This window comes from Tupaia chinensis, unplaced genomic scaffold (assembly GCF_000334495.1).
Source record: "Tupaia chinensis unplaced genomic scaffold, TupChi_1.0 Scaffold000403_1, whole genome shotgun sequence".
Taxonomy (NCBI): Eukaryota; Metazoa; Chordata; class Mammalia; order Scandentia; family Tupaiidae; genus Tupaia; species Tupaia belangeri.
In genome coordinates, this window is record NW_006159905.1 from 239916 (window position 1) to 253202 (window position 13287).

The 13287-nt window shown below is 47.4% G+C and overlaps 1 protein-coding gene across 2 annotated transcripts; it reads left to right on the plus strand.

Annotated features, from left to right (window-relative positions):
* The first annotated feature begins 5123 nt into the window (after positions 1-5123).
* AIF1 (allograft inflammatory factor 1) lies at positions 5124-7151 on the plus strand. 2 transcript variants are annotated; one of them, XM_006154256.3, is made up of 6 exons: positions 5124-5272; positions 5443-5504; positions 5596-5662; positions 6013-6054; positions 6239-6401; positions 6942-7151. In XM_006154256.3, exons 1-6 carry the CDS (start codon positions 5137-5139, stop codon positions 7024-7026), a joined length of 555 nt encoding a protein of 184 aa, XP_006154318.2. In that variant the 5' UTR covers positions 5124-5136; the 3' UTR covers positions 7027-7151. The 2 variants fall into 2 exon arrangements, with proteins under 2 accessions (XP_006154318.2, XP_027629911.1); XM_027774110.1 differs by lacking the exon at positions 5596-5662.
* The last annotated feature ends 6136 nt before the right edge of the window (positions 7152-13287 follow it).

The following is a 13287-nucleotide window of genomic DNA, read 5'->3' on the forward strand; positions in this document are numbered from 1 at the left end:
CGTTCCCCATGCAGAGCCTTTTCATAATACATATTTTCCACGATATATATATATATATATATATATGCACAAACACACATGCAGTGTATGTGGTTGTTTCTGAAGCATTCTTTTGTTTAAAAATGATTATTTTTATTATTATTATTATTAAATTCACCAGAGAGAGAGAGAGAGAGAAAGTGAGAGAGCAAGCCACCCGGTCCAGGACATGAACTATGGTCGACCACACAGGAGATCAGCATCCAACCACCAGGCTACCTGCTAGCCCCACATTCTTTTCTCTTTCTTTCAACTTGTCATAGGGTGCGTGTGCTTACCTTAAAGGTGCAGGTGGGATGAGAGAGCACCCCCCAGGGGGATGGCCACATTGCTGTCCCTTCTCTTTCATTCTCCTCTGGGGATTTTGGGCCCGTAGATACCCATACCTGGTGTGCTTTTCAAGCTTCTGAGTCCAGGAGTCCAACCAGGGTCAGCCCTGTGATGTCCAGACGCCTTCACCACGCCATCAGCTGCCCCATCTGTGTGTTTTGAATTTTTTTTTTGTTTGATTTTAAGGTTTTTTGCTATATAGCACATGCACTCACCTGAGATACAGAGAGAGGTAGAGGGAAAGTAAAGAACCATCCCCCAGGGGAGGGACCAGCAGTTGGCGTAATGGCTATGTCGCTGGACTCCCATGTAGTCAACTGTGGTTCAAGTCTTGGACCTGGTGGCTTAAACTTACACCGGGCATGTGTGCATGCGTACCCAAGGTCCCGAGAGGAGAATGGAAGAGAATGGAGAAGGGATTGTGGTGTGGCCATCCCCCCGGGGGGTGATTTCTATCTCTCTGGCGAGTGCACACACACCTTGTAGCAAAAACCTCTCCAAAAAAAAAAAAAGAAGGAAAAACACACCAGATCACTAGACTCCCGTGTAATCGACCAAGGTTCGAGTCCTAAACCTGGCGGCTTGAAACTGATGCTGAGCACATGTACATGTGCGCCCATGATCCCAAGAGGAGAATGAGGAGAAGGAATTGTGGGGTGGCCATCCCCACCCTGGCGGGGGGTGACTTCTCGCTTTCTGTCGCTGTCTCTCGGACAGCGTATGCACCTTATAGCAAAAATCTCTCAAAAAAAAAAAAAAAAAAAGGAAAAAGAAAAGAAAAACACACCATGAGTATGATGAGTATGTCCATGTGTGCTCCAAATCTTGACAGCCTGGGGAAATGGGAGAGGGACTGTGGTGTAACCAAGCCCCACTGGGTGGTGGTTTCTCTCCACAACTCTGTCTCTCTATCTCTCTATCTCTCTGAGGGGTGTACTTGTCCTCTGGCAATTAAAAATAAACCAACTGGGGGGCCAGCATGTGGCATGATGGTTAAAGGCGCCGGACTCCCACATGGCCGATCGCGATGTGAGTCCTGAACCTGGCAGCTCGCTTTCTCTCTCTCTCTCTCTCTGTCCCTCTCTGGGCAAACTTAAATAAATATATAAATAAAGCTGAAGTTTAAAAATAAGAATAAACCAATTGGGGCCAGCTGGTGGTGTAGTGGTCCCATTGCTGGACTCCCACATGGTCAACCACAGTTCAAGTCTAAATCCGGTGGTCTGGACTCTTGAAAAATCACGCTGGGTGCATGCACATGCATGCCTAAGATCTCAGGAAGAGAATGGAGGAAAAGGGATTGTGGCATGACCATCCCCCCGGGGAGCGATGAGTGATTTCTCACTTTCCTACTCACTAACTGTCTTTCTCTCTGGTGAGCACACACGCCCTAAGTCAAAAACCTCTTTTTAAAAAATGTATATATTGGGACCAGCAGATAGCTAATGGCTATGTTGCTAGACTCCCATGTAGTTGACCAAGGTTCGAGTCTTAGACCCAGTGGTTTGAACTCACACCGGGCATGTGTGCATGCATGCCCAAGACCCCAAGAGGAGATGGGAGAAAGGATTGCGGCGTGGCCATCCCCCCAGGGGATGATTTCTCACTTTCTGTCTCTTTGTCTCTCTCTGTCTTTCTGGTGAGCACACGTGCCCTATAGAGAAAACCTCTCAAAAAAAAAAAATATATATATACATACACACAAAATTTATGGGGCAGGGCCAGCAGGTGGTATGGAGGTTAAGGCACTGGATTCTCTGACAAAAGAAAGACACAAATTTAAAAGAAAATAAAAGCTACAGGGGCCAGCAGGTGGCATGGTGGCTGGGACACTGGACTCCCACATGGCTGACCACAGTTCGAGTCCTAGACCTGGAGACTTGCTTTCTCACTTTCCCTCTATCTCTCTCTGTCTCCCTCTGGCCAAATTAAAAAATAATCATAACAAACAAAGTTAAATAAATGTTCATTTAAAAAAAGAAGAAGAAGGAAGAAAAGCTATGACTATGCCCACTCAGAGTGTCTGATTCAGTAAGTCTGGTCTGAAACCAGCAATGCGTGCTTCTAACATTTTCCATATGCTGCTGGTGGTAGGACACTCTCCGAGAACTCCTGCTATACAGACATTCCGTAGATCTCTGCTCAGATCCAGACTGAGCAGTCTAACTGCCAGAGAGGAAGGTGTTTTCCTGGCAAGAAGACTCCAAAGAGTTCATAGGAAAATGGAATTAAAGTATGAGTTTATTTGGGTGCAAAAAATTTTGAAATTCATGTATAGGTTTTTCAATAATACATGTTTTCCATGATCTCTTTTAAAATTTAATTTTATTTATTCATCATTTATTTTAATTTGACCAGAGAGAGACACAGAGAGAGCGCGGAGGGGGGAAGTGAGAAAGCAAGCCACCAGGTCAGGGACTTGAACTGTGGGTAGCCATGTGGGAGTGTCCAGTGCCTTAACTACCACACCACCTGCTGGTCCCTCCATGAACTTTTTGAAGACACCTCATACTGCCAGGATCTCCCCCACAATGCACCCACAGTGGTCTGCCAACCCGCTCTTGATGGAAAGATGTCTGCAAGGCAATCTTACGCAGAATGGAAGTCAGAGCCTTCGCCATGACCTACAACACCCTGTCCGATCTAACCTTAATTTTGAGGAGCTCCAGCTACACCACGAACACTCCAGATATCTAGACTGCTCTCATCTTAAGAATAGAAAGTTCTTGGGACCAGCAGATGGCATAATAGTTACATCGCCAGACTCCTACATGGCCCACCACAGTTCAAGACTCGAACCTGGAGGCTTGAAACTCACATCAGGCACATGTGTATGCATACCCAAAAATCCTGAGAGGAGAATGGAGTAGAAGAGATTGCAGGATGGCCAAGCCCCCGGGGGTGATTTCTTTCTGTCATTCTGCCTCTCTCTGTCTCTCCAGCAAACACACATACCTTAGAGAAAAAAAACAAACAAAAACAAAAACAAAACAAAACAAAACTCTCTACCTCGCAAAAAGAGAATGTAAAAGTTCTCTGATGGAAAAGATGTATATAGTAATATCCTTGATTTGATGGTAGCGTAACACGTTTTTGAAAAAACGATCTTGTGTGCTATGGAGATGTACAATTAAATGTGAAGCAGAGAAAGAGAAGAAGAAGAAGAGGAAGGAGGAGAAGGAGGAGGAGAAATAGCTGACCCCACTGGAAATGTCCAAAGGCAAAGAAAACAAAAAACCCTTTTGCACTTGTTTCTTCCTCTACCTGAATGTCCTCTCTTTGTGATGTTGTGATAATAAGAAATATCTATTTGGGGGCCAGCAGCTGGTGTGGTGGATGAGGCACTGGACTTCCGCATGGCCAACCCACGTTCAAGTCCCTCTACCTGGATGTCCTTCTCTCGTTGTGATGTTGTGATAATAAGAAATATCTATTTGGGGGCCAGCAGCTGGTGTGGTGGATGAGGCACTGGACTTCCGCATGGCCAACCCACGTTCAAGTCCCAAACCTGGCGGCTGGTTTTCTCACTTTCTTGCTTTTCTCTCTCATCCCTGGGGAGCACATGTGCCCTATAGCAAATTTAATAATAATAATAAATTAAATCATTCTTTTCTTTAAAAATAAAAATGAACTTCCTTAAGTGAAAAGAATGGAGTTTATGTTAATAAGGTGACTCTCTCAGAAAGAGGAGCTTATTGCCAGGGGAACCAACCATGTGATTAGAGGGTTAGGACTTTCAGCTTCCCCCTCACCTCCAACCAATGGCTCATGATTTTGATTAATCATGCCTGCATAGTGAACCTCCATGAAAATCTCAAGGGATGGCTCCGACTGCGGCAGGGTTGGTGCAGACAGGGAGTACTGGGTAGGCTGTACGCCCTGAGAGGCACCGACGCCCCACACTGCCTTCCCAATCCCTTGCCATAGGCATCTCTGCCCTCCGACTGCTCCTGCCCCGTGTCGTTAGGAACCACAAACCTAAATCCCGGGTTTCCCTGAGGTCTGGGAGCCATTCCAGAACCTGACTGAACCCGAGAAGCAGGCTGTTGGAACCCGATTCAGAAGTAGAGGACACACACACACACACACACACACACACACACACGCCCCGAGATCGGCCTTACAAGTCTATAAATGCCGTCTCTCAGTACCACTTCCAGTTCCTCCAAAGAATTTACGCCAGTTCTCTAATTCCTGAACTCCGTAGATTTTACTAAAGATCTCAGAAGGTAAGATGAGAGAATCACATTGCATCCTGAAGCAAACACATTTCAATCCTTCATTAGACTTTTCCGTATTTCCCAGAGCCTCTCCTGGGCTGCCTCGCTGGGAGTGAGGTTTCTCTCCCTTTCTAGCTCCTGCCCCAGATTCTTACTGCCTTTCCCCACACCTTCAGTAGTTCATCAGGATGTTTTCTGCATGCATACTTTGGGCTCTCAGTAAGAGGAATTTGGGGGGCCAGCAGATGGAGTGGTGGTTAAGGTGCCGGACTCCCACATGGCTAACCGTGGTTGGAGGCCAAGACCTGGCGGCTTCCATTCTCACTTCCCCTCTCTCTCTCTTTCTCTCTTGTGAGTGCACATGCCCTATAGCAAAATTACAATAATAACAATAACAAACAAAATTAAATAAATAATTGTTTTTTAAAAGAGGAATTCGGAAGAGTGTTTTCTTATCTCCAATTGACACCAGGTTCCCCCTTCTTTCTGGGGTGCTAGTCTCAGCAGAAGTCAATGGGGAAGTGAGGCCTGGGAGGTGGAGGAGGGAATGAGGGAAGGGGAAGTTGGTGAGGGAGGCCTCTGGGACCAGAGGCAGAGAAGAGCGGCAGCGAGAGACACCAGCTTGCCTGTCTCCCTCCTCCACCGGCACTGCTGCGGGATGAGCCAGTCCAGGGACTTGCAGGGTAGGGAGGGTGGAGTCAGGAGCAAACACCGGGATCAAGGGATGGACGCGGGCCGGGGCCGAGGGGCTGGGAGGACAGGCTGCTGGCCTGTGAAGGCAGAATGGAGGATGGCCCTGGGCTGGGCGTGAGGGTCAGGAGGTGAGCACTGGTTGACCTTTGTGCCCCCACAGGAGGAAAAGCTTTCGGACTGCTGAAGGCCCAGCAGGAAGAGAGACTGGATGAGATCAATAAGGTAAAGAAAGAAAAAAGGACTCGCAGGGCAGAGCTGGGGCGCAGGGCTCTGGAATGGGAGGCTACACCTTGGCTCCTACTCTACCCCACAGCAATTCCTGGATGACCCCAAATATAGCAGTGATGAGGATCTGCCCTCCAAACTGGAAGCCTTCAAGAGTGAGGGGGAGACTAGGGGAGCGGGGGCTGGTGGGGGAGCTGGGACCTCCACAGAACAGAGAGAGGACAGCAGAGACCCAGTTCTTACTTCTGTGATGTGCAGAGGGGAGGGCCTGCCTTCATTACCCCCCTCCCACACTGTGGCCCCTTTCCCTGGCCTGCCCCTCAGCATCCCCTCTAGTTCCCTTACCTTAACGGGGCCCCTCAGCTCCATACCCCCACTTCCTCTGCTCCTCTCCTCCCCTTCCACATCTTCCCCCTCACCTAAACACGTGGTCAGCAACCCCTTACTCAGCCCCCTGCAGAAGACCCTCTGGCCAGCACTTACCCTGTTCTCTCCTCTCACTCAGAGAAATACATGGAGTTCGACCTGAATGGGAATGGAGATATTGGTGAGGAAACGGTGATCGGGGGAGGTGCAGACCCAGGAGGATGGAGTCTCTCCTGCTTGCTCCATCCCCCATGGCTGGGGAGAGGGCCCACCTATGAGTAGGAAGAAGGGGAACGGAGTAGGGAAGGAGGAAGGAAAGAGAAAGGGGCTCCCCTCTTCTCCCCAACCCGACCCTCTACTTCCAGATATCATGTCCCTGAAGCGAATGCTGGAGAAACTTGGGATTCCTAAGACCCACCTGGAGCTAAAGAAATTGATTGGAGAGGTGTCCAGTGGCTGTGGAGAGACATTCAGCTACCCTGACTTTCTCAGGATGATGCTGGGCAAGAGATCCGCCATCCTAAAAATGTGAGGGTCCAGTAACCACTCTCCCCTGCACTTACCTATTTTCTCCTCCCCCACTTGACCCCTGCCCACAGGTTCAACTTCCGCACATTATTTAGCATCCATTCTCCCATTAAAGGCACTCTCCCAAGGTCCTAGCTCCATCCCCATCCATGGCTCTGGTCCCCCAAACCCCGAGCACCCCCACCCTTCTTTCTTACCCTACTACCCTCATCATCTCACCCCCTCTGGACTCCCATCGCAGCCTAAGATTTAGTTTGTTTTTGTTTTGCCAAAGGGCACATGTGCTAGCCATGAAGAGAGAAAGAAAAATGAAAACTCATCCTCCACGGGAATTGGCCATACCACAATCCCTTCTCCTTTATTCTCGTCCCGGGATTTTGAGTATACACGTGTACACACTCAGCATGATTTTTAAGCCACTGGGTCTGGGATTCCAACTACAGTTGGCCACGGGCAAGACCACCATGCCTCCCGCTAGCCCCAGGTTTAGTCTTTTGAGAGGTGTGTTCCCTGATCTCTGTCTCTTCCTATCTCAACCAGGATACTGATGTATGAGGAGAAAGCAAGAGAACAGGAAAAGCCAACTGGTCCACCAGCCAAGAAAGCTATCTCTGAGCTACCTTGATTTTGGGGGGAGGAGAGAATGTGCAGTGGGATTAAAGGGGCTTCTAATGACCCCATGGAAAAAGAAGACAAAATTGTGAGCCAGTCGAACTAAATTAAATAAATTATCATCTCCTTCCAGACGAAGTCAGCCAGCTTGGTTTTTATTTATTTATTTATTTATTTATTTATTTATTTATTTATCCCCTAAACTTGAGGATGAGGGAAGTGTTTTTAAGGGGAGAACAGCAAGGCCCTGCCTGTAGAAGCAATTCAATGAACAGTTCTGCAATGTATCTTACTATAGCAGGTGGCTTTGTGCACCAAGAGGGGTTCCATATAGATGTAGGTCAATTCCTTGACCTTGAGGAATTTAGGTAGGACAAAGACATGTACAGACCAGGAAAAAAAAAAATCACCCAGCCCCACGGTAGCTTTCATGAACAAAGAGGATTATCTTTTTTTTTTTTTTTGGAGAGGTTATTGCTATAGGGCGTGTGCGCTCGCCAGACAGACAGAGAGAGACAGACAGAAAGCGGGAAATCACCCCCCAGGGGGGATAGCCCTGCCACAATCCCTTCTCCATTCTCCTCTCGGGATCTTGGGCATGCAAGCATACACACCTGGCATGAGTTTAAGCCTCTGGGTCCGGGATGCGAACCATGGTCGACTACAAGGGAGTCCAGCGACATAGCCATTACGCTAATTGCTGGTCCCAAGAAGATTATCTTGAAGCAACATTCTCTACCACTGTAAATTCTGTGACCTTGACAAATTGCAGAGGCTTTTATTTGAAAACGGGATAATATGATCTATGCTCTTGCGCCTGACATGTCTGAAGTCTTCAATATGCTTAAAACTTGAATGAATGGGTGGAGGGATGAAAGAATTGGTATTATTTCATGGAATAATGGATTCACAATGCTATAAGGACTAAACATTTACGAGTTAAATGAGTCATTGAGGTCTTTTGGGGGGTCAAGATACAGAAATCGAGTATAAAAAAAAAAGAAAAAATAGGTTTGTGTTGGGTGGCTGCTGGGGACAGATACTGGGGACACAGTTCTGAAGAACAGACAGGGCTGATCAGCCATCTCAGGCAAGAGTCTAAGAACTTCAAGGGCTTTGGTGAGGCCAGACCTTTCTTCCTCCAAGGGTCCAAATGAGTAAACTCTAGCAATCTCATCTCTGGCCACGAGTTTGGATTTCCCAATACCCTAGAAAGGGAGATCTAGCCCAGCTTGTTCTATGTCATCTATGGTGACCCTTCCCAGTGGAAAAGCCTGAGAGACATCCTGGGTAGTGATTCCAGTCCAGGTACAGCAATGGTTTAAGGCTTCAGAGGAAGAGATCATGGCTCAATGAGTGAAATGTAATTATTATTATTTTATTATTATTATTTTAACTTTATTTATTTTTATTTATTTATTTTTAATTTTGACCAGAAAGAGAGAGGGTGGGGAGTGAGAGAGGAAGCTGTCAGGTCTGGGACTCGAACCACAGTCAGCTATGTGGGAGTCCAGCGTCCTTAACCACCACGCCCACTGCCAGCCTCTGGAAATATAATTATTAAGTAAGTTGAATAAGATATCTAAATATACTGGGACCAGCAGTTGGCATAATGGCTATGTTGCTGGACTCCCATGTAGTCGACTGCAGTTCAAGCCCCAGACCTGGTGGCTTGATTTCTCACTTTTCCTCTCTCTCCATTACTCTGCCCCTCTCTGGTCAAAATAAAAATAAATAAATAAATTAAGTTAAGGGACCAGCAGTTAACGTAATGGCTATGTTTCTGGACTCCCATGTAGTCGACCGCGGTTCAAGTCCTGGACCTGGTGGCTTAAACTCACACCGGGCATGTGCGCGTGTGTGCCCAAGATCCCGAGAGGAGAGTGGAGGAGAAGGGATTGTGGCGTGGCCATCCCTCCTGGGGGTGATTTCTTGCTTTCTCTCTCTCTGTCTCTCTCGGTCTCTCTGGTGAGTGCACGCGTCCTGGAGCAAATAACTATATAAATAAATAAATAAAGTTAAATAAAATATTTTTTTTAGAAAAGGAGCTGGCAGGCAGCATGGTGGTTAAGGGCTCTGAACTCCCACACAGCCGACCGCAGTTCAAGCCCCAGACCTGGCGGCTTGATTTCTCACTTTTCCGTTCTCTCACTCTGCCTTTCTGTGGTCAGGATTAAAATAAATAAATATATAAGTAAAGTTTAAAAATTAAATAAAATGTTGGGAACCAACAGTTAGCGTAATGGCTATGTCGCTGGACTCCCACGTAGTCGACCGCAGTTTGCGTCCCGGACCCGGTGGCTTAAGACTCACACCGGGCGCGTGTGCGTGCGTGCCCAAGATCCCGGAGGAGAATGGAGGAGAAGGGATTGCGGCGTGACCATCCCCCCTGGGGGTGATTTCTCGCTTTCTGTCTCTCTGTCTCTCTCTGTCTGTCTGGTGAGCGCACACGCCCTATAGCCAAAAAAAAAAAAAAATTAAATTAAATGTTAAAAAAAAAAAGTGCTGTACCCTATGCGGCCCATACTGTGGTTCCAGTCCTAGACCCAGTGGTGTGAATCATGCTGGGTGGCTGTGCGTGAACGCCATGCACGACTGCCGGAAAGTCCAAGAGGAGAGCGGAGGCGATGGGACTGTCGTGTGGCCATGACCCTCGAAGGGTGATTTCTCACTTCCCCTCTCTCCGTCTCCATCTCCATCTCAAGCAAGTGTATGCATCCTACAGCAAACACAAAAAACGAAACAAAAACCTACATCTATACACAACAGCATAGATAGATCTCATAAAGAAAACACTGAGCGGGAACCAGCAGTTAGCATAATGGCTATGTCACTGGACTCACACGTAGTCGACCGCGGTTCGCGTCCCGGACCCGGTGGCTTAAAACTCACACCGGGCGTGTGTGTGTGTGTGTGTGTGTGTGTGTGCCCAAGATCCCGAGAGGAGAACAGAGGAGAAGGGATTGCGGCGTGGCCATCCCCCCGAGGGGTGATTTCTCGCTTTCTGTCTCTCTGTCTCTCTCTGTCTGTCTGGCAAGCACACACGCCCTATAGCGAAAACCTCTCAAAAAAAATAAATAAATAAATAAAAACACTGAGCAAAAGAGGACAGCTACAGGGCCAGCAGGTGGCATGCAGTCGGCCAGAACTGCTGACTAAGCAGTTCGAGTTTGAAAATCACTGGTTGCCAATGCATGTGTGCTCAAATTCCCAAGAGGAGACTGGAGGAGAAGGGATTCTTCTAGAGGAGGGATTGCGGCATGGTCCTTCCCTCTGAAGAACTGATTTCTCACTCTCTCTCTTTCTCCCCCCTCTCTCTCTGGGAAGGGCACCCACATAACAAAAACTGGGGGGAAAAGAAAAGTACAAAAGAACCCTACTGTATGATCTCGTTTTTTTCTTTTCTTTCCTTTTCTCTCTTTTTTTTCCTTTTTGGAGAGGCTTTTACTATAGGGCATGTTCACTTGCCAGAAAGAGAGAGAGACAGAGAGACAGAAAGCGAGAAATCACCCACGGGGGGGGAGGGGAGGGAATACCTTCTCCTCCATTTTCCTTGGGCACACACGCACACACACACCCAGCGTGAATTTAAGCCACCAGGTCCGGGACTTGAACTGCAGTTGACTATACGGGAGTCCAGCAACATAGCCATTACGCCATCTGCTGGTCCCACAGTCTCATTTTTATAAGAACAGATAATACTCATCTGTGATAGCTGCAATCAGGATAGTAGCCTTCGGGGAGGGGAGTGATAAGAGGCTGTAGGGCAGCTTCTGGAGCCGCAGTTAGGGATGCTCTGGCTGCATGTTCTGCTGTTTACGGAAGTCCATCAGAATGTACATTGCTCTCTCTATATAACACACTTCAGTAAAAGGATTCACAGGGCCAGCCTATGCCCTGGTGGTCAAGCCGGCTAGATCCCACATGGCTAAGCATGCAGCTCACATCCTGGCCCTGGAGGCTTGAACAACACACCAGATACACGTGCATGTGTGCCCCAAATCCCAAAAGTTGGGAGAAATGGAGGAGAAGGGATTGCAGCATGACCATGTCCCATCTGGAGTGCTTTCTCGCTACCCTGTCTCTCTCCAGCGAGCACATGCATACGCCCTTTGGCAAATTTAAATGAATTAAAAACAGAGTTTGAAATGATCTATTAGACACCAAAGAGCAGACGACAAGGATCCAGCTGTGTACATAAGCCTGGAGTCTAGGCGAGAGGTTTGTGATGAAGATACACACTTGGAAGACCTCGTCCCCAATACAATTTTACACCAGGAGACTGGACATCCTTGGAAGACCCAGATTTGGTGGGACAGGAGTGAAGGCTTCATTCGAGTGGTTTAAGAGAGACTGGGAAGGGAACAATTGGACAGCAGTGAGTACAAAGAGTTTTTTGAAAAAAAATTTTGCTGCACAGAGGAGCGAAATGGCATGGCAGCCAGAAAGGGAGAGGAGACAAGAGAATGATCTTCTTTTCTTTTTTTAAAAAAGAGGTTTTTGCCTTAGGGAGTGTGTGCTCCCAAGAGAAAAACAGAGATAGTGAGAGGGAAAGTGAGAAATCACCCCCTGGGGGGAAGGCCACAGGTGCAATCCCTTTTTTCTCCATTTTCCTCCAGTTACTTTGGCACCAATGCACACATGCCCAGTGTTGAGTTTTAAGCCACCAGGTCCAGGACTCTAACCAGGTCGACCATGTGGGAGTCCAGTGATGTAACCACTGGTCCCAAGAGAATCATTTTCGAAGCTTGAAAACTGAAGTCATCCTAAAACTCACTGAGCCTCAAGCTAAAATGCTTTTCTCTCTCTCTCTCTTTTTTTTTTTTTTTAAGTTTTTGCTATAGGGTGCATGTGCTCACTAGAGAGAGAGAGGGAAAGTAAGAAATCACCCCCTCCCAAGGGTGATTTTGCCACACTGCAATTCCTTTACCTCCAGTTTCCTCTAGGCATTTTTGGGCATGCACACACGTGCCGAGCATGATTTTCAAGTCTGGGTCCAGGACTCAAACTGTGCAGCCAGCCATGTAAGACCAGTGCCTTAATCTCCACCCCCACCTGCTGGCTTTTAAAATTCATATCTGATTTCTGCCAACTTTTCTGCCTTCATATTCCATTACGGATAGGTAAGTCCATTTAACCACACCATCCCAGGCATAGGTCCCCTAACACATGCCCCCATTCATCTGTTCACTGGACCTAAAATGTGCACCTTCTCAAACTTGGCTAAGTTCTAACTAATTCTTCAGTTTTATTTCTAAACCTCCTCAGGCATGGCTAGATTTTATTTCTCTATTTCTATTAATATAATACTCTTTGCATTATCTCTGGCATCTTCAAAATATAGTTGTGCGGACGGCAGGTGGTGCGGTGGTTAACTACACTAGACTCCCACATGGCCAACTGCAGTTCAAGTCCTGGACCTGGTGGCTTGGTTTTCTCGCTTACTCTCTCTCTCTCTCTCTGTTCCTCTATGGTCCAATTAGAATAAATAAATAAAGTTAAATAAAATAATAATTAAAAAAATATATATATAGCTGTTGAATGATTTCTTGCGTGGAAAACAGATCCCAGGAGCGCAGAGGGTTCCACAGTAATGAGACAAAGGAGGGAAACACTACCGCATTTCCTAAATGAAACCCATTGTTTAGAAAATACAAAGTATCAATAATATAAAAACCCATACATAAAAATAGAAGATCACAAAATTAAATGTCTGCTCAGTCATTGGTGGCTAGTACTTGGATAAATAGGTTTTCCCGGCCTATCTTTGTTCAAATGATTTGCATGTGTTATGCAAATAAATAGAACTACCCAAAGAATGCCTATGCGGAGCGATGCTGATGATACTCTCGACGAACCCGCGGATTGGCCTGCCTACCCAACTCATTTGCATGACGTGATTTAACAAGCGAAGGCTCCGCCCCCTTGGTGCTTTAACCTCTCTGGAAGGGACGCGTGAGTTAAAACTCTTCCCAGAGCTAAGTAAGCTCCGCCCACCGGCAGCTAATCTCTCTCGCCCACCCTCGTCTCCTCGCTCATTCTCCTCAGCTGAAAGCGCTACGGGTCTTGCATCGTTTCCTTCCACTTTCGGCGTCCCGACGTTTCTCCGCTTCCATCTTTCAGTGAACGCACGACGCACGCTCCGCCCACTTCTCCCATAATTCGTCGTGTAAATCCTGCGCCCCAACAGGCCGGCTGACCGGCGCCGCATTTCCGCCCCGTCTTCACGTCTCAACGGCCGCGACGGGGGGCCCGCCTCCTCAGCCAACCGGCG